The sequence below is a fragment of the Centruroides vittatus genome, unplaced genomic scaffold (genome assembly GCF_030686945.1).
Source record: "Centruroides vittatus isolate TY-2023 unplaced genomic scaffold, ASM3068694v2 contig_1322, whole genome shotgun sequence".
Classification (NCBI taxonomy): domain Eukaryota; kingdom Metazoa; phylum Arthropoda; class Arachnida; order Scorpiones; family Buthidae; genus Centruroides; species Centruroides vittatus.
The window spans coordinates 356,234-383,093 of record NW_027120842.1 but is presented as its reverse complement, the minus strand read 5'-3'; the positions used below and the strand labels follow the sequence as shown (position 1 = coordinate 383,093).

Below are 26,860 nucleotides of genomic sequence, written 5' to 3'. Positions count from 1 at the left end.
TCGTGTATAAGAAATATTTTATTGTGCATTTCATATAACTGTGATAATATTACTATATAAAATATACATATAGTTTTTGTTTAAACATTTAACCTAGTGTCACGTGTTCTGTCCCGTTTGGTCGGTCAAAGATTTTAAAAATGATCCCTCTACTTCCAGAAATTCGTCGTCCTAAAAATACATGATAACATTTTATTATTTAAGTAACTAAAAAGATGGTCTATTTTTTTATCTTACTTTCTGTGCATTAATTTTCCACATTAACATATTCGGGTCGTTGATGGATCTTTCAGTTACATTTGGAGTGGACGTCCTTTTGTTTGGAAAATAAGTTGTTGTATAAATTGCTAAAAAAAAAAACATTATAAATAATAATAATAATACTTAAAGCTATCAGAATATTTTTATAAGTTACCTGGAAATGCATTTCCTATAGCCACTCTGCAACTAGCACACAGCATAAAAGATTTTTTGCTTTGTATTAGTTTCTTCTCTTCTTCTAATGCTAACCTTTGCTGTAATAAATATTATTGGGATGGTAAAACAGTTATTTTGTTGATCTATAGTGAAAGCTAAATATAGTTCTTAAAATAAATATGCAATTATATCATTCATCATATCTACAGGTTAAACAAACTCTTGAAAAGTTAGTAGCAAAGTGTGAAAACAATGCTATTTTCATCTCCTGTTTCTATAACTACATTAATGGTGAGAAAAAAAAATGGACTAAAACTGTGAGAATCAGGATTGTTCAATTAATTTAGCAGAGAAAATACATTATATAAGTTGTTTATATGAAAGGAAGTTTTAAACTGACATTTTCTCCAAAAATGAAGAATATGTCAGTCATATGTCGGTTTACCCTCTCTGCACATCCCATGTGAGTCTAGGACGCTATTGGGCAGATAGCCCATTAAAAGGCAGATTTTCCTGCCATGTGGGACAGTCCTCAATATTTCATAGATGCCATAGGTGGCAATCCACCATAATTGTAATTGCCACATAACTTACGGCAGCAGACTGCCATAACAACGGTCTCTGTCGCAATAATATAACTTTGTGTGCTCATAACTAGAAGAGAGTCCCACATTCATCCTCCACCTCCCAAACTTCTACCGCTGCATCAATGCTTTGATACCTATCCAAAGTCAAGTTCAAGCCTTACAGTTAAGGTAGTACAATTTCCAATATTTGTAAGCTCTCAGGAATAGTTGTTCACGCAAGGTGTAGGAATATAGATAAATTAGAGTTAAGTTTGTTAAGGTTGATTGTTATTTTGTTACTTTATGTCAGAGGTGGGCAAGCAAGAGTTCAGTGGGAGCCAAAATGTAGATTTTGCAAAATGCATGGGAGCCACAGTTCTGTACTGTCATGGCGGGGAAGGATAGGGTATCCCCCATCTGGGTCGAGAATTTGTTTTCAAAGAATAGATTTGAAATGTCATTTTAATTTATTGCACCAACTTGGAAATAAATTACTAAATATTACATATATATAATTACATATTTTCACACAATTGTGGAAATAAAATTGTAAAAATTGTAAAAATAATAATAATTTCTGCTTTTAACACTTTCAGCAAGAGCTGCATGTAACTCAAAGCAGATATGGGCAAATGAGGCTCTTTTTATGTTATATTTGGAATTGTGTAATAGTCTATTTCTTTTATCAATTAAATAATGGTTGTTATGTGCATTAATCGATTCCATTCTTTTATTTGAGATTGGATTAATTAGTGTTAACAATACAAACTCCCCCACTTGTTGAATAGCTCTCCTATTCATAATTTCTATACGCGTGATAGGGACACGCATTCCATCCCTATCTGGTGTCGGGAATCCTGACAGGAGATGACGATTTTAAGATTGTCTAGCCTCCGCATCTCCATTACTCATAAAAGCCATCCTACGACTTGGACAGGATTTACCATCCTGTTTGCCGATTAAGTGGTGGAAAGTTAACCCAGATAACCTCCGGTTATCCTCACAAAATCATTTACTATGTGTATGTATATTTTATAATTCTCTACACAGTGACGTAGAGGATAGCAGCAAAATTTGAAGATGTACGACATGCAACTGTTTATATCTGACAATTTTTATGTATTCCAAATAGCATTCAAATCTCATTGTATAGTAATATTTTGGACTGAACTTCTGTTTTTAGTAGTAGTAAAATTAATAATATAAATGCCTCAAACTATGGTAAGTAGATATTTATTTATGAAACACATTTTTTAGGGGTATATGCAAAGGAAAAGCCAGTACAACATACTCAAAAAATAGTTATTTATTAGCTAATTAGAAGAGGCTTACTCTATTTCTATTATTTATTCTTTACATCTGAAAGTTAAGACAGCCTACTGTTATATTTGGACTACAATTTTTTAAAATTGTAGTTTGTCCATCTTTCCTTAACCACTTCTCAATCTAATTTATTATTATTGATCAAAAACAATTAAATTAAACTTATTAATAAATAGACACTTTCAGATTCTGAAATAAAACTAATTTTTCTGCCAAAAATAGTAACATAATGCATTCACTATATGGCATCAGAAATGTTAAAATAAAAATTTCTAGAGCATATGACAAACTATATGCAATGATTGCTTTTTTGGCAAATGTATGGGGTGCAATAGCAAATGCAAAGGGTTAAAGCATGAATTGTTTGAATTGAAATTCGCATATAGTTAATTGGAACCTCCTGCCCCTAAGGTTTCCATATCCAGTCTCATCTTTCGTCTGTCTAACTCTGTTCTCAAGATTAGAGAGGAGATTTTAAGACAATGGAACTCCATTAAGATGAAAAACTTTCCTGTAGAAAACAGACAAAATGAAGAAACAAAAACTGGCATAAAGCATCACTGTACAATAGCTTGAAATTTTTGTTTTGTCAGCATTTGTGAACAGGTTGTTCTTTTTCTAATTAAGGACTAGATTTAAAATGCTGTACAATAAGCAACAATTTATAAACTTGTACATTACTATTCAAGAAACATTCAATGCTAATTATTATATATGTACAGTACCTGTTGTGGCAACAGTGAAGGAAATCAATATAGTCCCCTAATATGCAGTTCACCTGTACAGAGCAGATTTCCTTTGTGAAAATTTGGGTTACCCACACAAGAAATGTTGCATGGTACCATTAGGGATTATGCAAGGCATGCAATGTTAATGTATTGCCATATCCAATAGTGAAAAGATGGGTGTTGTCGAGATCACAGATGACAGGTGTGCAAGCTTGTAAGAATTATTCAACATTGATTGAGGCTAGAATTGCACAGGTTTGGCTTGTGAGGTAAACACTTCATCAAAGAATGTTCACTGATATTGATGTAGCAGGTGGGTCCCCTGCCATCTGTCAGAAGTTCAAAATCAGCACCAATTCATTCTGGCCGTGATGCTTTCTTCCAACACATAATGTTTCAGAATCAAAAGATGTAGCAGAACACTGTGATTAATTGGTTGAGTGGTGACAAGTTTCTTTAGTCTAGGAAACAATCTCCTGGTAATGACAAAATAATGATTCTTTTTGCCTATGACAACTTAGTTGACTGCTTCCCTCTCTTTTTCTGGATGACGTCACCAGGCAGTCCAGGCTATTTTTGCCAAAAGATGCTTTGTCCTGCCCCTTTTTGAGCATGTGGGCTTTCTTTCCCAGGAGGATCAGCATTGGTGGGTCATGCTCTGGTGCTGCTCTTGATGCTCAACAATGATCACCCAAAAGGGCATGGCAGTAGGCAATTGCAATCACTTTTGCCCTGTCCTTTTTGAATATTACATACCCTTCTTTTAGCCTTTGGCTAGTAGACCAAATTTATCTGGCATTGGATGCCAGACAAACTGATCAGATTAGCTAGTTCCTTAATATTTTTGTCATCCTTATTGTGTCACAGATTTTTCTGCCATACTGTTAGCCAGGCAAATTTCAGTTCTGTCCAATAACCCGGCCGCGTGGTTTTCATGATTTTCTCCATTTATTAATACTCAAATTAGAGGCCAATTTCCCTTTATGTCCTCCTGACAAAAGAGAATCCGACAATGTAATGCTTTTTCTATCAAAATTTGTAACCAGAAAAGTGTTTAAATTGCTGGAGTTATCTTTCAGCAGTTTAGCCACACTGCAGCCTTGGAAAAATAGAAAATGTTTGTTACTTATCAATCTTTCCTGTCCTATCTTTTACATGTTTAATAGGAAATCAAATAAGCATTCTATGAATTGGGAAGTGCTTTTGGGAAAATTTTGTTACAGAATTAGTAATGTTGCTTTTAAATATTTTATAAATTTTTCATATTTTCAATACAATGTGAAATGGAACAACAGAAATGTTCTCTGTTTTTTCCTCATTTCTTTTTATAGAATGCAGGACTGCTGAGCAAAACTGGCATTTTACTGTTTATTAATCTGATAAATATCTTATATTAATAATTTCATCTCAGCCATTTGTTTTTAAAATAAAAACTAAACATGGAGGATAAATGAAGTATTCAATGTTTTTGTAATTCAGTTTGTCAAAGTATTGTTCTTTAGATCATATATCATTATACGGGTGATTTGTAGAAATAGAAATAATTAAAATTTTATAACTCACCTCCAAAAGCTGCTGCTCTTTCATTTTAATTGTTTCCAACTGAGCCGTCAGTCCACCCATTTGATTATTAGCTGCAAGTTCGATCTCTTGAGCCTGTTTTTGTGCCAGTTTACCCTCCTCTCTGGCACGTATTGCTAACTAAAAAATTTTTAAAATAAAAATCACTTACAATTATTGTCAGCATTCCTAAAATTTACTTACTTTATACATTTCCTCGACTTCTCTAGATTTTTTCTGAAGTTCTAGGGTGAGTTTATTGGTTGTTTCTTGTTCGATTTGATTTTTTTGAAGATCTCTCTCTACGTTCAACCTGTCCAATTGTAAATTCTTCAGTTCTTGTTCTAATTGATGCCTTTTCATTTCCAGTTGTTTCTTTTCCTCTTGCAGAAACTGCCGTTCGGCATTTAAGTTAATCTCATCCTAAAATAGAGAATTAGTATGACTTTTTAAATACAAAACACTCTCTCAAAAACAAGTATTCAGAAATAAAATACTTTTAATTTTGCCGAAAGTCTTTCGGATTCTTGTTGCTGCCATTTTCTCATCTGAGATTCGAACTGACTCCTTTCCGCCGTTAACTGTTGTCTCTGTTGTGCAATTTCAGTGTACAATCTTTGTTGTTCTTGTAATAGAGAGTCCTGAAGTTTGATATTTTTGTTAAAACTGTTAAACAAAAATACTAATAAAATTAACCATTAATATTACTTTTGCTCGTTTTAGTTGACTTCTTTCCAAATCTAACTGCTCCTCTAATTGCCTCCGTTCTTCAACTAAAGACTTTTGTTGAACTTCTAATTTAACCTTTTCTTTCTGATGTTCCCAACGGTTCTAAAAATTTTTTAAATTAATTTTACAGTTTCTTTTCTAATAGGACGAGTTTCGTTTTAAAGATAGAAACCTCTTCTGTTTCTTTTGTCTGAATTTGCAATCTTGATTCTAATCTCATCACTAATTGTTGCAAGCGAACACGTTCTTCCTCCTCCTCTTCTCTTATCCTTAGTAGTCTTTGTTCTCTCACTAGAAATAAGTTTATAATATAGAATTGAAATTTCCTACAGTGATTGTTATGCATATAATGTATAAAAACATTATAAACATTCTTTGTCTTCCATGTAAAAGAAGCTCAGATCTGATGGTCCGAGACGACTAATTTAATCCAAAAAAGAACTAAAAGTTAAAGAATGAAAGAGCAACTGGTTTTGTTAACCTTCATTAAAATAGTACATTTATTTCCAACTTGTTAAAAGAATTAACATTTAATCACTATTCTGCTTTGCTTATATTGTTCTGTATATTCAGAAACATGAACCTAAATCTCCTAAATTATTATATGGCTGTATGATCTAAATCTAATCATCTTAACATTTAAAATTTCACGTCGAAAAAACTTTTACAAATTTATCTTTTCCACATTTTTATATTTATTAATAAAATAATTTAGAATTATATTTACGTCTGAGATCTTTCTCTTTTGTGTCGAGTAATATTTGTCTTTCTTTTAACGCATCTTGATGTCTTCCCTCGACTGTATGCTGCAATTCTTTTAATTCTAAAGTTCTCGCTTCTAATTGTTCTGCTAAATTTTGTATTGTTCTACAAAGAATTAAACATTTAAGACATGGCATTAATTTTACAAATTTATAACTTTAACTAGAATAATTTTTACTTGCTGTAAGACTGTGTGCTAGAAATGGCTTCGACTTCTTGATCTTTTAATTCTCTTAATCGCGCCAGAGCCTCTTCGTGTTCCACTTTCATCGCGGCAACGGCGCGACTAGAAAAGTAAAGTGTTTTGTTCATAAAACATTTATATATGAACAAACAAATTGGTTGTTTCAAATTAATAAAAATTTATTTACTCGTGTAATTCTTTAAGCCTCTGTACTTCTTTACGATGATTGAGTTCTGCATCTTCGTACTTTTCTTTCTGAGTTTTGGTAAATTCGTTTTTCTCCATTTTCAATTCTTCTACCAATCTTTCAAATTTCTTAATTTTTTCTTCATAATCTTCTTTTGTTCTGTTTTTTAGAAATGACTATTTTGGTAACAAATTTCAATTTATATTTCTATACAACAAAAAAATATAACAAGAAATACCTCTGTTCCTTTTGAATAAATTGTTCCTCCATTATGTTTCGTTGTTCTCTAAAAAAAATTTTTAAATATTCATTAAAGTTGAATGAAGTCCTACAGTAAAATTTAACATTCTTATTACTTTTTGAGTGTTTCAGCCATTTTCAATTCTTCTTCGTGCCTTTTCTGTGTATTCTCGAGAGAGTTTGTTAGATGTTCCTTTTCCATTTGTAATTTTGTGACCTAAGATATTATATTTTGAAGGTGTCATGTTTAAATTAAGTCATCGATAATTATAATAACGTGATACAAAACAGATCTTCAATATTAAACAAAGTAAAATATTGTTTACCATTGATTGAAGTGATCCTATTTGTTCAATCATTTCATTTTGAAGTTGTAAAGCTACTTGTGATTGAGTATTCGCTTGTGGCTCACTTGTTATTTTCTGCTCTTTGATGGGACTTGAAACAACGCTTGCAGGCTGAGAAGATTTTTCGTTAGTAACGAGATCTGCAGGCTGAAATTTTACTTCCTTCTTCTCTGGCTGTTTAACGTTAGCCTTATTGCTGCTTTCACTAACCATTGCCTTTTCTTTATTGGGATCAGCCGAAAATATATCGGTAATGCTTTTCGGTTCCGCCTGAACAGAAGTTTTACCATCAAAATTTAACCAATCCGATTTATTGCCTATTGCATTTGACGATTCTTTGTTATCTTTATTTAACCAGTCAGTCTGTCTTCTCCTTCCAGCACCCGGAGAACTGGTAGCACCATCATCTTTCAATAACCAATCCGATGAACCGGACTTTCTTCGAGACATCGCCGGAACTTCCTCTTTTGCAGACGATAACCAATCGTCATTTTTACCATTGCTTCTTCCGATGGCCGCATTTGCAGTTTGAGGTTTATCGTCTAGACTAAAATGAAGTAACTAATTATTAAAACTGGGTTTTTAAATTATTTTTTGCTTGTTGAGCACTCTTTCCTACCCCGCATTTCTTCTTCTCGGTGTTCCTCTTTCTCCCGCAGACGAAGATGGACTATAAGTACCAAATAAATAATCGCTTTTCTCTGTAATATTTAATAGAAACTGCATTAATTAGAATTATTTTCCAAAATATTTTATTTTTATTTTAAAAATGTTTTCGTAATTAATTGCACCAAGATATTTAATTAATTCTTTCAACTGGTAATTACCGGTATTAAAAATTTTAATAGTCAAACCTCCAATAAAGGCCACCTCTAAATGGCAGTAATTTTTTGAGGAAAATCACATACAAAATAAAATAGCCGTTGTTTGGCAGTCACATACCCATCACTGGATGTTGTTTAGATGTTCTACCATAAATATGTATTTTAAAACAATTATTACACATTTCTTTCTTTAAAATCATCATTTTTGTCACACTGAATAGGCAATTCATTAATTCAGAGTAATATTCTACACAGACAATTTTTGGTTACAAACGATATCATATGCATATTTTCACAGGAAATAATAGGCAAATAACTAACTTTGAAATGACAAAGATTTTAAAAACTATATTATCCCACATATCCACTACAGCAAAACTAAAATCTAGACAATAAAATATGATCGGCTAATGTTTAAACTATCTTGTCCAGTATCGGCCGGGCTTTCAATAAGGGGAGAGGGTGATAAAATAGTGGTCTTAGTAACTATACATTTATAAACAAATTATTTATGGAATTTTTAAATAGAAAACCAAATAAAATATAAAATTTCATTGTAAGCACTAAATAATTGTCTGAATAACTCATTTAATCATCAGGAAATAACAAAAATTACCATTGAAAAATGCACTCTGAATGATTATTTTTCAATTTAATTAAACCTGCTTCTAAGTAATAAATAAACTACATGAGAAATATTTAAGTATTAATTGTCAAATGTAGGGTTTAAGTCATTTATGAAGTTTTGTTATTACAAGGAATTCAAAACTCTGCATTTTAATAAAAAAAATTTTCAAAATCTTCATGGGTAATTCAGTTCTTCTACTCTAATATTAAAAAATTAGAAATAATTACCTGTAATTTAAACCATATTTTATGTAATAAAATACAATTTATAAATAAGAATATTCTTAATTAAAGGACAATAACAATGTAAAGGAAAATATGATACTTAAAATTTCTATGTGCAATCAAATGTTTGTCAAAGACTAAAGATTAAAAGTTACTAAAACCATTTACATTAATACAATCGGTCAAATTTATTCTACCAACCTTGAGTTTTCATTTTGTATTTTTCGTCTAACTTAAATTCTGTCGTTTTTGGCTTCTCTTGTTTTTCTTCACTTTTATTTCCAAGAAGATCTTTCATAAAAGAACTTTCTTTCGTAGATGGCTGTGGTTTCTTTTCGGCCACATTCTTTTTCTGAGTCGAACCACTTAAACCTAGATTTTCTAAAACGTCTAGATCGTCGTCGAATATGCCTTTTTTCTTTGGCTGGACGGCTTCTTGTTTTTTCATTCCTGCATCTTTTTTGTCTAGAATTATGTCGGCCTTTTTTGACTGGAAATCTTTTTGTGTGTCACCTGCCGCATTTCCTAAAATGACATCATATTTGGTACATCAAAACACAAAATAATACATATAAAAATATGTATTTATGAGTTGTTTTTATACTTTACATACCATAATACGTAAACATAAGTTGTTATAATATAGAACATTTAAAAATAAATTGGCAAAACAAATAAAACTTTTGTTTCTTTGTTATTCCAGAAGAAAGCAAGACCATTGTGTGACCAATACAATGACTATTTAATTTTTATGACAATATGCATTTCGAGCATTTATAGCACTCCTCTTCCATCAATTTCTTAATAAGGTTGCATGCGAGCTCTTCCAACATCTTTATTATACACGGAGGTTTAAATTTCCAGAGCATGCATTTTAACTAAGACAAATTTAGGATCCAAAGCAAACATCTATTAGAGCCTAAAATCAGTTCAAAATGCCAAAAAATTCCATATAAAATTCCAAACAAAGTGTAAAATCCAGAGCAGATTAAAACAATTTTTTGGAAATAAATTTCTGTCTTAGTTAAGATGCTTTGGTTCTTGAATTTAAACCTCTGCCTATGATAAATATTGTTAGAAGGGCTTATGTGAACATTATTATTATTATGTTGGGTTTAGTGGGTTATACTCGGTTGATACTGGTGGCTGTGTACTATGCTGGACCAGAGTCAAGGCATAACAACCAAAACTAAACTAAAGTAAAATAAGTGTGTCAGTGTCAGTATTCAAGAATTTCCTAACAACATGACATGTATTCAATATAGTAGCCTTCTGTAGTGTATGTGTTTCTATTCAATTATAATGTGCCCAGGCTTTTGTGTAGTGCATGGTATGACACCTGTAGAAGAGAGAACGACACATACAATAAGCACCCTATTCATTCTCCACAGATGCCTTATATTTGCTAGTTGATTATGTCTGTGTAAATAATCTGTCTGTGCCAAGAGCTTGCAACCAGAGGTGATGTTTGTATAGTTTCTGGCATGATGTGACATTTTCTGCATGTCATTTGTGAGTGTTGTATCTCTGAGTATGTACTTGTTTTCTGTAGTTTTTAGTATTTATGACCTGATCCTGTATGGTAATCATGAATCCTTCCATCTCCCCAAAGAGGCATCCCCGAGCTAACCAGCTGTTTGACACAGTTTTGTCAACAAAATCATGGGCCAGATCATAAGGATGCCTGCCATGGAGTGCCTTTCGAGCCCACAATTGCTTAATGATGTCTATGCTTTTTATATGTTGTGTTGTGTCCTTATGATGCGAGTATAAGATTAAAGGTGTTAGTGATCTGCTAAGTAACTGCTTTATGTAACTGTGATGTTTCTTGATTTTTGTAGAAAAACTCTTGCAACAACTGTATTTATTTGTAGTGAAGGTTAACTATACAACACGGTTTCAAAAAATGACAGAAGGTTAACTATGTCAATCAGGCCACGTCCACCGTCTTTACGTGGAAGGGTTAGTCTTTCTGTGGCAGATTTAGGGTGATGTTGCTTATGCTTAGTAAGTGTTGTTGTGTTGTCTTGTTTTCCTTTGGAGTTGCTCAAGATCTGTGTGAGTCCAATGTATAACTCCAAAAGAATATGTGAGTACTGGGATGACATATGTTTATATTCCTTTAACTGTGTGTTTTGCATTTAACTCTGTTCTGAGAATAGCATTTAACCTACTTTGGTGTTCTTTAATTAATCTTTGCTTTATTTGTGCATGTTCTGTTAGTTTAGCCTGTTGGAATCCTAAATACTTGTAGAACTCGCCATCTTCCATGGATTCAATAATGTCTTCCAAGTGCAAAAATCTTCTTTCTTCAGGATTCCTTTTTCTATGTGAAGTGTTTTGCATTTATCTAGGCCAAATTCCATTTGTATGTCCTTGGTGTATGAATGTGTGATTTGTAGGAGTTGATGAAGTTGTTTTTGTGTGGATGCATAAAGTTTTATGTCATCCATGTACAGTACATGAGATGTGAGTGTAAACTGTGTTGTTTTTTCATGTCTGATATTGTAACCATATTGCATATTGGATAAAGGGTTCAGGGCTAAGCAGAACCAGAGAGGATTCAAGGAATCTCTTTGATAAATTCCTCACCTAATGAATATTTGGTTTGTTTGTATGGAAGTATTATGAACCCTGAGATGTAGTGTTGTTCTACAGGGCTGCATAGTGTTTTGGAAGAATGCAATGAGTGATGGATGTATTTTGTACATGTGTAGAATATGTAGTTGCCAACTGCGTGAATGCTGTTGAATGCTTTTCTGTAGTCTATATATGCCATGTGTATGTTTTGTGTTGTTTGTGTGCTTGCCGTAGAATGACTGAATCTATGAGTAACTGTTCTTTGCATCCCTGTGATTTCTACGGCAACCTTTTTGTTGTTCTGTAAGAATGTTGTGTTCTTCAAAATGTTTGTATATTTTGTTTGTGATACAGGATGTCAATAATTTGTAGTGTGTTGGAAGACATGTAATTGGTCTGTATTGCGTGGGGTCTGTGGTATTGTTGTTTTTAGGTTTCATGTAGGTGATGCCCTGAGTAAGAAAATTTGGCATGTCTTGTGGATTGATGATGATGTGTGTTAGATGTTTAGCTAGTTCCTGGTGCAGTGATGTAAACTTTTTGTACCAGAAATTGTGAATGTTGTCTACACCAGGTGTCTTCCAGTTGTGTGTTCTGTTAATAGCATAGTGGATGTTGTGGACATTTATTTCAGCACAGGGCATAGTTGGTATGTTATGCAAGTTTTTGTTTTCCTCCTCAATCCAGCCTGCATCAGCATTGTGCATGACAGCACTGGACCAAAGAGAAAACCAATACGTTGCGAGTTCTTCTTCTGTTGGTGTGCCACTGTGCTGTGTATCAGTGTTTGTTTTGTTATTAATTTGTCTGTAAAAGGGTTTTTCATTGTTTGTAAATAATTTATTTTGTTGTTTTCGTAGTGAACATGTTTTGTATCGTTTGTCTACGTGCTTTGGCTGCAAGTTTTTGTCTTTGTGTATCAATGCATTCTGTAATGTGTGTGTTTTTATTTTCTTGAAAATGTTTTTGAGCTGTTTCTTTAATTTGGGTGTTATGTTGTTTTTAGTGTATTGTGTCAGCCTGACTAATTGCTGTCTAATGTCATTTATTTGTGTTTCTATTCTTCTCTGCCAGGCAGGCTTGTGATAGAATTGTGTTTTCTGTGTATCTGTCTGTGATTGTACTTTCAGTCCATGGTGTGTCACTACTGTCACTGCCCCAGCATAAACTAATGTATGAATGTCTGAGAGTATAGAAATTGAATGAATGTAATGTGGTAGTAAGTGAATGTTTACATAATTTAGTGTTTTTCCTACTTCCTTTGACGTGTTTATTTTTGGTATTCGTGGTCTTTGTGTGAGATCTGTACCTGTATATTTAGTGAGTGTTTCCTGAAATATAAGTGAGAGCGTATTAACTAAATCTATGTCTATGTTATCAGTGATGGATGAGGAAGTGTCTGTAGTATCGTTAGTGGTAATTGTTGTATGTGCACTATTATCAATGCTTGTTGCTGGATTATCCTGGCAGGTTACTTGATCTTCATTAATGTTAAATGTTTTTGTCTGTTGATGTATTTGATCAGCAATGTGTTGTTTGATAACTTCGTGGGATAAGTTGTTGTGTTCTTTTTTGATCAACAACCCTTTGTTCAGTCACAGTGAGATGAGGATATTGTTGTGTGAATCTGTGGTGTAGTTGTTATCTGTATGCTGTCATGTTTGTTTCGAGTTTTGTGACGGTATAGTAAGTATGGATGATAAACTCGTTCATTTCCATTGTCCATTTCATCCGTTGGCGTGGTTTTCCAGCCTTTGTGGTCTGTGGATGCATTGCCACAGAAACACAAAGGCTAGATTGGTTCCTCACATCTGTTGAGGGCATTGCAGTAGCCATGCTTGGGCCAGCGTTGCTTTCATCACAGGTAACCAAAGGAGACTGGCATATTTTTCGAGCGTGAGCCACTGCCTAACCCACACACGCAGACTTTGTTAACCCAGGAGACATCCGAGCTGGTATCAAACTTAGATCTGGTTACTACCATGATAAATATCTCCACAGAATGTGGGTGTGGTCACTCTTAGCTTCATTTCTCCCCATAGACCTTATACTACATTCACACACAATCCACAACTCACTTTGATCTTGATTTACCTACAATCTGGATTATGACTGTCGCCAGTCAAACGTTGTGCTGTTTGCACAGGTAATACTTACTTGTACTCACTTGCACAGGTAACACTCACTGGTTACTCACTCAAGAATAACCCGGCTATTGCAAGCGATGATAAAACTGACATAATTTCGCAATAAGTCACGAATAGTGCTGTCATTTCTAGGGTAACGGTCAATCAAGCGAATGGCTTATTTAATTAATTTTTTATCTCCATATCAGATGTGAATTAATACTTCCAATAAAACCTAAAAATCCTCATTTTAGTTATTAAGATTTTTAAAGACGATGAATTAAGAATTGTTCTGATTACTATTTCACGATAATAGTACAGGGATCTGCGACGTAGAATCGTTCATCTTATTTTTTTATCCAAGAGTGAGCTCAATGATGGTTGAACTCTGAGAGTTTCCTCAGTTTAGGGTAATTTAGGGTAAAACGAATGCACCGTTGGGATAGTTCCACTAGAAACAGGCAGCAGCACTGTCACGAATACAAACAAACAAAATGGAAGCTAATAACAAAGATCCGTTACTGGTAGGCCTATATGCAGCAAAGTTAATAGACATCCACAATCAAATGACTGTAAACAGAAATCGTTGTCATTTGATCAACATACGTCGTCGTATGAAGAAGAGGAATCAAGACATTAAGATTTTGCTAAGTAATGTATTGCAGAATCGTGCCCCACCAAGTTGTTGGTCATTTCCAAAAGGCAGTGACTGGTGGACTGTTGTAAAAGAATGGACTCCAGCAAAATGGAAGGAGAATTTCTGAGTTTCTCAAGAAACATTCCATTTTCTGTGTGCCAACCTTAAGGAAATGGAGCACCTAGATACAAACTACAAAAAATGCATTCCACTGGATAAGAGAATTGCAATAGCTCTATACACACTGTCTTCCACAGCGGAATTTCGGAGTATTGCAAACTTATTTGGAGTAGGCAAGACATCAGTTTTCGAAACATTGCAAGAGTTTTGTAACCTGCTGATAGAAAAATTAGACTCAAAAAGAGAGTTTATAAAAAAGCCGAAGAATTTGAGAATTTATGGGAATTTCCGCAGTGTATTGGGGCGATTGATGGGACTCATATTAAAGTCAGTCCACCAAAGGAACATGCAGTTGATTACTATAACTACAAAAGCTTTTATAGTGTTGTACTGCTGGCAATATGTGATGCAAAATACAAGTTCACCTATGTCAATGTTGGTGCGAACCTGGGAGGAATGACGACTCCCATGTGTTTCAAAACAGTGGAATCTATCAAATGTTTAATGTGTTCATTTTGTATATTGAACTGAGAAAAAGATATAATGGGGTTAATGTACCTCTACTTTTATTAGGTGACTCTGCATTTCCACTTATGCCTACTTTAATGAAGCCATTTCCTGATGGTAGTTGAATTGCTTTTTCTCATTGGGCAAATCAGCACTATGTCTCGAGCCAGAAGAGTGGTGGGAAATGCATTTGGTCATCTAAAGGCACGGTTCAGATTCATCAGCAGAAGATTAGAACTAAACCTAAATAATGTATCATTCCTAGTTCTGGCTTGTTACATCCTACATAACATATGTGAAGAACTAAATGATAACACATGATGATTGGCTAAATGAGCTGCAACATGAGACTACTGTCAATTCTGCTTCCACAGTAGTAGGGGAATATGATCAGTCAGCACAAGAAATTAGAAATGCACTTGTCATGTACTTTAACAACTAAGATAAGACTTATTTACTTACACAAACCAAGAATGAATAATTCAGATTTTATTTCATATCAGATTAATCAATAATAAACACATTTTGTTTACTTGTTCTTATTTAAAAGAGCAGCAATTACATTGTTAAACTCTGGTGAAAGAGATCATTTTGTTCTTTTAATAAACATAAAATTCGATTATCAACATCTCTTGTTTCCTCATGCTGCTTTTGAGTAAGTTGTGAGAGTTCAGCAATGTGGCTAGTTTTCTGTTTTTTATTCCGTTGCCTGCTTTCTTCAAATCTCTTTGATGGTGTACTTAGATGTAGTACTGGTTCTAGAGGTTGGGAAACAGCATATGCAGCCTCTGCAGTAACTGTAATATTGTAAATAAGTTTGTAAATAAGAGATAAGAGCATATTAAGTACAAAAAACAGGTTACAATGCTGGGTATATGGTCCTGAAATATGCAAATAAGGCTGCACGGTTTAAAAAACCTAGCTAGCATCAAGTTCGACAATTCTGTACATTCATGTCAGTATCACAGTTTTTCAAATTTCTAATTAATTTTTTTCTATACTATAGTAGCTCTGACTTTTGAGCTATAAAATAGTTAAACTGAATGTGCTAAAAGGCAGTAGCTTTTGAATAAGTTTTCAGGACCCAGACAACTTACAAGATGAAAATTTAGTCGTATTAGGTATGTTGAGTGTTTTTGTATAATTTACACTGGAATTTAAAATTGGCAAAGTTGCTTGGCCTGCATCAGGCTTGTGTCATTAACAGGCAAGCATCCCAATATTTGGTGAGTTTTCTCAAAAAATTTCCAAGTGGAGGGTTGTCCACCACTAGGACCAACTGCAAATTTTTCTTTGTTAAATAAAAGAAAAGATAAATTTAGGTAATTATGTAGTTTTAATATTTATCATAAAGTATTATAATTTACAGTGGTGTGAAAAAATATTAGAATAATGAAATAATATGTATTTCTGCATTACTTTGAAAGTTGTGCTAATTTTTTGGAACCACTGTATATTTATTAATAGTTATATAATTAAAGCTGCACACCTATCTAGTTCTGGCTCAGTTCCAGAAACAAATAACGTAACCAGAGTATTAAATCTGACAAAAAGTCACGCAATTAACAATCATTTGACACAATTCACTTCTTTATTTCAATTTCGTTGATCTAACTCTGTTCTCAAGATTAAGATTAACTCTATTCTGTTTGTGCTTATAGAACAAATATGAAAAATATGACAGTTTCAAAAAATGGCAAAAAGTCACTAATTTTCAAGTTGTAAATGTCAGTAATAATATATATTTTTCAAATTCTCTAATAAAATGTAATAAAAAATATTGCGTCTAAAACTAGAAATATTAATAAATATATGTGACTTTTTTTCATATGAATATAAAAATAATAATTCAATTTTTGGTAAATTTTTAAAATAACAACATTGTCTGAGTGACCTTGACTGACCTATATTGACCTCGTCACTCACAAAATGTGTTAACCGGAAGTTGGTCAGGCAAGGGTTAATAACCTTTTTAAAATTTTAATGTCTCAAAGTTAAATAGATTATGAAGTATAATGCCATAATGATAATCATATCTTTATTCCACTTACCGATATTCTGCAGTCAAATTCTTTATTTTTGTTTGTATCTGCTCCCACGTTCTTGTATATCCATGCTCTCATAGCTACAGTCATCGCCTGATATACCATCCTATTTCTTTTGGCTTTGCATAGGTCATCTACTTTCTCTTGCCATATATCTAACAATGCAAAAATCTTGTCATCTCTCCAAACGTCTTTTTTATTTCTTTGCCAATAGCCCAATACATTCTCTGTAGCCATCTTGTATTTTCTCGCGCACATGGGATTGTGGGATATCTCTTATGACTGGATCTAGTTTCAAGAACTCTCGAGTCGATCGTGATTGAACATCATTTCAGTTGAGATTGAAATGGTCGAGAGAGGTTACACCAAGGCATAGTCGCCGACCTTGTTCACAGTCTAGATTGAAATGCTTGGTGCGAACGGGATATTACTGGCATGGGTGTCCCTACCGGGAGCTTGTGCTCCAGCCTGCATTGCTCTATAGATCGGTAAAATTACTAGGCTCTCCCACCATGACCAGGTGGTGACCACGGGAGTGTTGTTGTTGTTATTATTATTATTATTAAACTCTTTCTATTCTATGGTCATTAAAAAGGCTCTATTGTTTAGCAAACCCATTATGGATTTGACCAGGCCTACAATGGAGTTTTTCCCAGATATATCAGGCTCCTTACCTCACCACATGACTGTCCCATAGTGGGCCTGGCCAAATCCACAATAGGCTTGAAAAGTAAAAACCCTCTCAGTGCCCATAGGAGTTCTCATAATCTTCAATATATAATTACAATTACCTCTTTTATCAGGTGTTGACGGTACAGATCTTTTCTTTGCCAAAGGTGTTTTCGGTTTATCTTCATCTTCATCGGATAATAATCCAGCTAAAGGATCTTCATCATCAAATTCTGAGAAAATGAAGTAAACAGTGGATTTCTTCTGAGTAAAACCAAAACATAAATAAATCATCAAAAATTTAACTTAAACTTGTAATTTTTATTACAGACTTTTTAAAACATTCCTTGATTAAATGCTATCACTTCATAAGTAAATATGCATTTTGAAAAATTTAAATTTATTATTAAATTAAACTTAAATATATATGATTATACAATTATAAAGAAATTAAAGATTTTTTAAATTAAATTCCAGTTATTAGACATCATAAGCACACAGAATAAGATTCTCATTACATTCGTAATCTCTCGAGATGGAGCCTTTTTAAGTAAATAAACATTATTTAAATGATGTTAATTACATTAGAAATGTTTTATTGTGCAATGTATCATCATTGTTTCTAGTTTGAAAGCAAAGAGCAAACACATCTGTTGCAAGTTGAAATAAAATGTATTATATCAGTTTATATATTTCAGTTACAAGGTATAATCAAGCAATACCTTGACCAGCATCATAAAGTTATTACTTATAAAAAAATTATTCTATGTTAAAATAGTCACCTTTGAAATAATCCCCTGTAGCAATTACAAACCACTGCCAAGGTACTTTTTACTTATGGAAGCATTCATTGTAGTCACATTTTGGATTGGTCTTAGATCTTCTTCCGAATTTTCTTCTCTTCTACAGTTTGTAATTGCATTTTTAATGAGCTCTCCAGTTTGGGAATGAAAAGAAACCACACTAGATCAGTCTGCATAGGTATGGTGGGAAGGAACTGACAGAACAACTTTGTTCTTTGCCAAACATGGTGAAACCAGAAAGGGAAAGTGAAATGGTGCATTAATATGATACATCGTCGTCAACTTCTGCGAAAAAGCAAGAATCCAATGGAACACTTGTGTGTTTCTGTCCCAGTCTTTCTAAGCTTAAAGTAAAATTTCACACAGATGTGCTGCACTTCAATTGATTCCATCATAAAAATTGCTGGGAAAAAGCTGTTTCTGTGATTCAATTTTTCTATTTCGATATGCAGTCAACTTACAACTGATGATTGTATGATATCAGTAATTTTCCACACTTATTAACTATAAAGATATGTGCATAGCCCAGGTAATTTTTGATCAAACTTTGTAAATGTGTATTACATGATAAAACAAGAAATCACTGAATAAGTTTCCATTTTGGTAAAATAAATTGGTATCTTCTGTATGACAATATGGTCTCATTATGTAGTGATGATTAAGTTTCCAATAAAACGGGATTTCAGAACTAAATCCATTCTCTTGCAAACTAAACAGACAATGAACTAAACAAATGCCAAAAGATGATTTGAGGATACAGAAAATATTTAAATGCAATACAATAAAGTAATGTGAGGAATTATGTTTAGAAATTCTGTTAAATTCACTAAAATCTAAGAAAACAGAAAAATATGCAATTTCTTGAAATATTTAATTTGAATAATAAGAAACTCTTTCAAGCTAGAATATAATTGTCAAATTTTGTGGTCATTATAACAGATATATTGGATGTACAATTAAACATCCATCCAGCGGCAAAAGAGATCTTTCCAGCATTGGTTAGGTTAGGTTGCAGACTGCGGTGGACATGATCACACTAGATATTACATCACTATGACGTGCACTCATTCTGCTGCTATTTGCAACCGGCATGACAAGCAGAGGTTGCCACATGGTAATTTGAGTGATGCAACAAGATGTTAAATTTACAGCACGGTGAACTATGACTGTTTGGCATATTTTACGACTGAAAGACACTGTTTTGCTGGAATGGAGTATACAGACATCACAGTATGCACCACTGAACAGAGCATGCTCTACAATGCACATGACATACTTCATACCAAGCAAATTTTTCAGTGCAAATTTGGGATGAGCAGTTTCATCATCCTACCTTCATTGATGGCATCCTGAATAATGACCAATATCTCAATGTCTTAAATGAGACAGTGGACAAAAAACTTGCTGACTTGATAACTTGCGATTGATGTACATAAGGTTTAGTACCGGCGTGATAGCAAGCTACCTCATTTTTGGACAGATGCATGTCAGAGGTTCACAGAACAGTGAGCGTTGGATAGTTTTATGGCCATCATGTTCCCCAGATTCAACCCATCTGAAATTTTTCTTATGGGGTCACTTAAAAGCACTAGTTTATGATGCAAACCCAACAGTGCCATATGATGTAGAAAAACTAGACACACATGACAGACCTGTGAAACTGACACCAGAAATGCTGCATCATCCACAATGCCACAATTGACCATTGTTTTTTGTATTGATACCAAAGGCAATCATTTTGAACAAGTTCTATAATAAAATAAAGCTCATTTATTTTTTATCAATTTCTGCAATGTTATCTTTATCCTTTACAGTCAGAGATTATTTTTATGTTATGCTAAATTGTCTTAAACTGATTTCCTTCAGTTATTTTAGCAATGGAACAAACATGCATCATATGCATACATTCACACAATGCCAGAAAGACCTTTTTTCCCTGGATGGATGGTTAACTGGACACTTTGTATAGAGAAAAACTCTTGTTACCGATAATTTTTGACGTTATTACACAACAATAAATAAAATATAAATCTGTTGTAAGTTAAAAATAAAACAGACATTCTACATTGTTCAAGTTTATTATCTAAATATATTAATAAGTGAAGTTTTATATTTTATTATTAATATGTTCTATTATAAAGCATTTATATAACTAAATTTTATTTAATTTTTAACAAATTTGAAATATCAAAGAGTTTATATATAAATAAACAGTATAAATAAAAGATCTTTACCATCAGAAATTACAGACTTATGCTTTGGTGACGCAGCAGATTGTGACGATGAAGTAAATTTCGAAGTTAACTTCTTTTTCAAGGCACTTCCAAAAAGATCATCTTCCAAATCATCCAAATCCTAAATAATATAATATTTTTAATATGTTGAAATAATTTTTATACATACATATATTTCAAATATTAATAAATGTGATAATATCCACTTATTGTTCTCAGTCGTCTAATGTTATCATAATTAATAAAGCTCAAAATACCCATGCTAAAATACATTTTTCTATTTATAATTAGAGTTTAATTATAGTTATTTTCAGGTAAATATGCATTTTTTAAACCGTTTTTTCACATAATTAGTTCAGTAAGCAGTTGATAACATGCAATCATTATTAGTTATCACTGTCAGTCTCAGACAATGCTTTAAACATTAATCATTTAAGTCATTACTTGCTTGCAGCATAGTGGTTTAAATTGCTAGCACTTTTTACCTCAGCTATTAATTAATAACTATGATAATTAATAAATTTTAAGTTATACATGTTTAAATTGTTTTAACATGTCCTTTTAATATTTACTTATTCTGCTTAATGTATCATCAGTCAGTTAATATTATCAACAGAGCAAGTCCTGAAGTGATTACAGCAAGTGAATTCTATTGTAATTAAATTAATTTTAATTTTAAATAACTAAAAAGTAAAGAATTCAGCAATATTATATTGGTTCTTTTATTTTTACATTAATCTTTAAGAATGTTTTAAATATGCATATTTTTGTTTTATTCCTGCAACTAAACTTAAAAACATTATTGATTTGTAAATGGAGAGAAAATATTATTTATTGGCATTTGCATATCCTTGTAATTAAGAACTTTGCACCGAATGCTATTTTTCTTCATTATCTTCTGTGTTTCTTTAAAATATTCTTTTTTATATTCTTAATATTTTTAAAAAATTAAATGACTTCTGTATATAGACTATACACATTATTTAAATGGCATATTTTCAACATTAATTAAAAATTTTAACATGCAATCTCATGTAAAGAAATAAATGTGTGTTTATATGAGTCATGAACAACACAGAGTCCCACTGTAAGCCCATAGAGTTTCCTTCTAGCCCATGTCCGGAAGAGATTACCCATCACTGATATAAAATATTTAACTTAAAATCCTGACAAATATTTTTCTATCATAAAAAATTAGGAGGAATGATACCAGGAATCGATGACACTCAAGGAAATTTTTGAAGTGCGTAAAGCAAGCAGGGATGATACTTCCATAATTTTTAATACACGTGTATATACCACAATAGGTTCAATAAGATGTTTTGATTATTATTGTAAATCAAAACAAACACCTTATAACTTGTTTAATTAGCTTGCCAAACTATCAGTGCAGTGTTTCTCAATAGGGACAAAACTGTTCTTCTGTAGATAAAATATTTGTAGAGTTAAGAACACTTTTTTTGGTATGGAATTTCAAATGTAGACAGACAGAGACAATTTCTTCAATATTTTTCTTTATGTTAAAAAGTATCAAAATGGAGACAAGTTAATCATTTTAGATATTTCAAATGATTTCAATAGAAGAATAATCTGTTGTTTTTTCATTCAAATAACCTATTGCTAGTTATATTTTTGTTTATTACATTTAAACATAATATGTGAGAAATGTTGCCATTCTTACTGATTGAATTAACGTCATCCCAATTCATATCATCAATAAAACTTGTGAGAATCTGGATTTCCAAACTACGTGTGTTCTCCTACATACAAATGTTCGGGCTTATGAACGATTTGACTTTACATCTAAAATTTAAATTTTGCACAAATTCTGAAGTTCTCTTGCTACTTGTGGGGTAGTGCTGAATTCAGGCTAGCCAGTAATAAATAATTAATGTGTATTTATTTTTATTGAATATTGTCGTTTGTTTTTTGTGAATTCTGATGTTCCATCACCGCTTTTGAAGTGGCATTAGAGTAATGGTGTTTTTCACTATTGTTTGCAATTTTTGAAACATTAATTTACAATTAATGTTTCAAAAATGCATCCAAAACAATAGTAAATATAGCAGTGGAGATAAATGCAAGAAGTGTGATGCTCTTACCATGGAAACTAATCTCAACGTTATAAAACTAAGTCTGTTAGGTGAAAAACCTGCACTTGAAATATCTGCTACTAAGCCATAGTGAGTAGGTAAACAAGCATAATGTATTCTATTAAGTACATTGAAAGTTCAAACACTAAAAATAAGTACTTATTCTGTGTACAAAATGTACTTTCTAGGTTAGTTTTCTACTTAAGAGTATTTCGACTCATGACAAAACCTCAGGAACCTAACCTGTTCACAAGTAGGAGAGAACACCTGAAAAAATCCAGACCCCGCATGATAGTAAGAAATTTCCTGGTCATTAGAAAAATGAATTACAGTTTTATTTTACATAAAAATATATGTAGTTCATAGTTCATGGCCAGAAAAGTATCTTTTATTTATCAAAATTATACACTGGTATGCAGATTCAAGATGGTATTACCTGAAAATTGTTAGTATTGGCTCCTTCGATAGGTTCTGATATATCAAAATCATCATCATCATCCATTTAGTACATCTGAAATAAAAATAACATTAAATTTAAATTTAATTACTTTAAATTTAACTATTGAAGTAGCTGTTTCCATACAGTAAAGCAAAGTTATTTTGTTAACTACAAAAGTTTTTGATCATTTTATAAATACAATAATTTTAATCATAATAGAGGTATGCACCATTTACTTACAATATAATTAGGCTTATAATAAGTGTAGACAGCACAGAGAATGGTATAATAAGTGAATAAACAAATAAATATAGACTAAAACTGTACAAGCTATAACAACTATATCATTTAAATTTTTTAACACTATAATTTAGTATTAACAATAACCAATTGACTATTTAAAGAAGCCAATCAGTTATTGTTGCTAATAAACTGTTTTAAAAAATATCATATATGAAGTTTATTATATTAAATAAACAAATATATATATGTGTGTGTATTAAGGGGCCATCCATTAATTACATGTACAATAATTCACAGGCATCCAACATTGAAGAAATTACTTTGAAAAAAGTTCTGCAAATATTTAAGCTGTTATGCTTATTATATTACAGCTTAAGGCTTATAACAACAAATTCATATGCCACTAAAAATAGTTTGTTTGGACAATGTCTCGACTACCCAGTAGTATGTACTGTATCTTTTGTAATCTTCATCCTTCCCTTAACTGTACGTATAACAGACGATCCCCAAATATGTATTCACAAGGGTTTCTCATTTTCCGGTTGTTCGTCCCGGGATTTCAGGAAAAAAGTGAACTGTTTCCCCAGGATTCTGGGAAATCCTGGGATAGAATTAATTATTTTTAAGATATACAAAATATCTTGAAATCAAATGATATAATTATTTTTAATTTTTTAAAGTAATTTAATATGTTCTGCAACCTCCAAAATCATATTAATAATGCTGTGTAAGATATATATTAAAAATTAACTTTGAATTATGTAGAAATTTTCACAAATAGAAAACATTTATTAAAGCATACAACAAAAAAAAAACAAAAAATGTTTTGAATTGAGTTGAAAATTTAAAAAAAAATGAACTTAGATCAAACTTCTAACTTAAAAAGTAATTTTCATTTTTAAATAAAACATAATACAAAATATTATTGTAAATTTTTATAAAAGGTTTTAAAAAGCAAAGATGGTCAATACTCCCATCACACAATCTGATTCTTATTTTAGTAACGAAAAGTCCTGCTACCGAGAATGCCCTTTCCGGTTCAATTGATGGGAGTGGAATCATCTTTAATGCATTTAAGAGAAGACGGATGTTATGTGTTTTTTCACCCTAGAAGATTTCTAGTTTGTTTTTGAGATTGTAGTACTTCTTTTGCTCTCTAGTATTCTTGATTTGTCTACCTCAGCTACTTTAATAGAAACATCAAGCTTATAGCCCGATAATTCGGCAGTTCGTTTGTCTTTAATAATCAGGTTTATGAAGAAAAACTTTATACTTGCAGACTTCGTACTTGTTTGTATCCTTACCCAATTTGCACAACCTGGTGTTACAGTTATTGAAGCTACTGGGCATGGTTAAAAATTAAGACAGGATAAGCACAACTATTCCAGATGTTACAGGTTCTGACAAGTAAAGAAGTTTTCAGAGTCCTGCCACAAATAAGCTACATATTGATTATTGACCATTTGTGACATGCCATAACAAGCAAAAATTTAAAAAAATTAATGAATAGGTTTGAAATTAATAAATACAAATGAATTCTGACAGTTTATGAGTTCATTATACTTTCTATTTGCAAAATTTCCTCAACCTTAACACAAAATAAGAAAAAAGTGAATTTTTAAGAAATTTGTGGGATTTCCTGGAATGAAAAGAATTTCCCAGGTTAAAAAACAACCAGGATCCCAGGATCCCATTTGAGAAACACTAGTATTCACCTATGTAAAACAACAAACAAGGCACAAAGCATCACGGGAGTGGTGGAACCTCTGTCACTTTCTGCTAGCAGTGTCCGTTTGTACCTTGCTCATATACACCGAAGAAAGCACATGTAATATATATACCTCAACTATACTTCTTCAAATATATATATTATACTGCTAAACAAACTAATGCATAAATACAGCTTAAAGCAAGAATATCAAACCATGATAAAAGTCAGTACCGGGGTATCTGTGAGAGTGAGATTTTCTGTCCCACAAGTGAAAGATTCTATTTCTCATTTGTGCATGGTTTTACTTTGTGAGAGCCATATTGCTACAAACTTATCACTTGCTGCTATTGATATTACACATTTCTGTAATAACACTATACATACTAGACCTTACTACCACACAGTAATTGCCAGTGCTTTTATAAAGTGACATTTTTTAAGATATGTCGTAAATTATGTTTTCTGCTTTCAAACAAGTATTACTTTTGTCACATTCAACTATATGCCCACTCAAAACAGAAAGTTTGAAAGTTTTCTCAACAAATAGCACTCTCTTGTTCAGTTTTACACAAAACTAGGCAAATATAAATTACAGTAACTAAAAGGATCAATCATGTTCTGAAATGTATTCTCTTAACATGTATCTATTTTTATAAAATTGTAACTCTGACAGAAGCAGTTGGAACCTTATCAGAGCTGTAGACCATTCCCAAATTATTTTGTACACAGAACCAATGATCAAAAGTAGATAAGATGCAAACTCTGAATGAGGGATTTGCCATCACCCCAGAGTTACAGATCCCCAGTATGAGCAAAAAAGTTAGTGAAACCATACCCGCACATGTGACACTTCACCCCTAAAAATCGGTTTTTACCACAAACCAGTATACTGCCTATTCTTCGTTCTCCACAATGCTTCAATTCCCGTCATTGCCCAAACTTTTGCACCCTCATGGGGTGAGCCCCACGCCCTCCTAAAACTATGTAACATCCAGTACTCCACAAACAATCAAGTGGGTTATTCAAAGTTGTCATAGACACCCGGGTCAAATAGTTAAATGCAATACACTTAGCAGAGCAACAGAACTTCCGAACACATGCAACCCAGAAGTAGCCGACTTTGGGAAGCCACATCTTGGGAAGGTCACACATAGAGGCAGAAATGGAGAGTTGGAATCAGTTTTAAAAATAAAAGACTCGAGAGTCAGGAGTTGTGTCTCTTTCCACCAACTCCCCAGCCCTGTGTAGAAATACAAGTCCTGTGACTTTTTTGCTCCTATGGGTATGGTCAACAACTCCGAAAGGTCCCAACCATCTCATTTAGAGCTGCAATTTTACTTCCATTTTAAACAAGTATAAAGTAACAACACAAAAAAACATTCCAAACCTTTATTTCTGATTTTCTTTTCCCTTATATCATATGGTCAAGTTTGATTTTCAACCAATTATATCCTTTTAATAGCTGCCTCTATAATTAAAAAACAAATTTTTCATTATAAAACAAAATATACAAAAATATAAAACAAACAAAGTATTAAACATAACACTAGAAGCACTTTTCTACAGAAAACAAAGTATTCCACGTACAAAACATAAAACAATTCAGTAAAAGTTACTTTCAGTTAATTTGTTTATGTATAAAAATACAAGCAATTACCTAAAAGTAACTTCTACTGATTGCATGCCTTATAAGCCTAACATTTACTCTTTTCCTCCAAGTTCACACGATTTAAACACGCGGAAACCGCCTTAATTATCTATTAAATGAACCAAAACGATACTATTAACCACTTGGAAGCTATTTTTATTCTAATTTTAGTAACAAATCAATTAAATCATTAAATTTTTAAGCAACCTCCTACCAACAGAAATCGAACGTCCCTCCGATTATAGTTCTCAAACTCACCGCTAGAGGAGCTGCGTGTATACTAATT

At 32.4% G+C, this 26,860-nt stretch overlaps 1 protein-coding gene across 2 annotated transcripts; it reads right to left on the bottom strand.

The window, feature by feature from the left end:
• On the bottom strand, positions 1-26,860 carry LOC136990677 (fas-binding factor 1 homolog). 2 transcript variants are annotated; one of them, XM_067289086.1, is made up of 21 exons: positions 26,789-26,860; positions 26,314-26,394; positions 22,970-23,044; positions 20,441-20,561; positions 17,526-17,636; positions 8,921-9,244; positions 7,663-7,744; positions 7,023-7,590; positions 6,813-6,913; positions 6,695-6,742; positions 6,457-6,615; positions 6,264-6,371; positions 6,051-6,190; positions 5,496-5,614; positions 5,303-5,425; positions 5,092-5,235; positions 4,799-5,017; positions 4,598-4,735; positions 416-515; positions 238-347; positions 1-171 (listed from the first exon to the last, which is right to left on the bottom strand). In XM_067289086.1, the coding sequence occupies exons 3-21, from the start codon at positions 23,033-23,035 to the stop codon at positions 100-102; spliced, it is 2,853 nt and encodes a 950-aa protein (XP_067145187.1). In that variant the 5' UTR covers positions 23,036-23,044; positions 26,314-26,394; positions 26,789-26,860; the 3' UTR covers positions 1-99. The 2 variants fall into 2 exon arrangements, with proteins under 2 accessions (XP_067145187.1, XP_067145188.1); XM_067289087.1 differs by lacking the exon at positions 26,789-26,860 and adding an exon at positions 26,584-26,723.

Bases quoted from the DNA above. Each gene is read 5' to 3' on its own strand.
- LOC136990677 (XM_067289086.1), bottom strand. From the start codon at position 23,035: ATGGATGATGATGATGATTTTGATATATCAGAACCTATCGAAGGAGCC. The intron at 6,372-6,456 runs GTAAATAAATTT...TTACTTTTCTAG, and splicing joins AGGCTTAAAGAATTACACGA to TCGCGCCGTTGCCGCGATGA. The intron at 5,018-5,091 runs GTATTTTATTTC...TCTCTATTTTAG, and splicing joins GACTTTCGGCAAAATTAAAA to GATGAGATTAACTTAAATGC.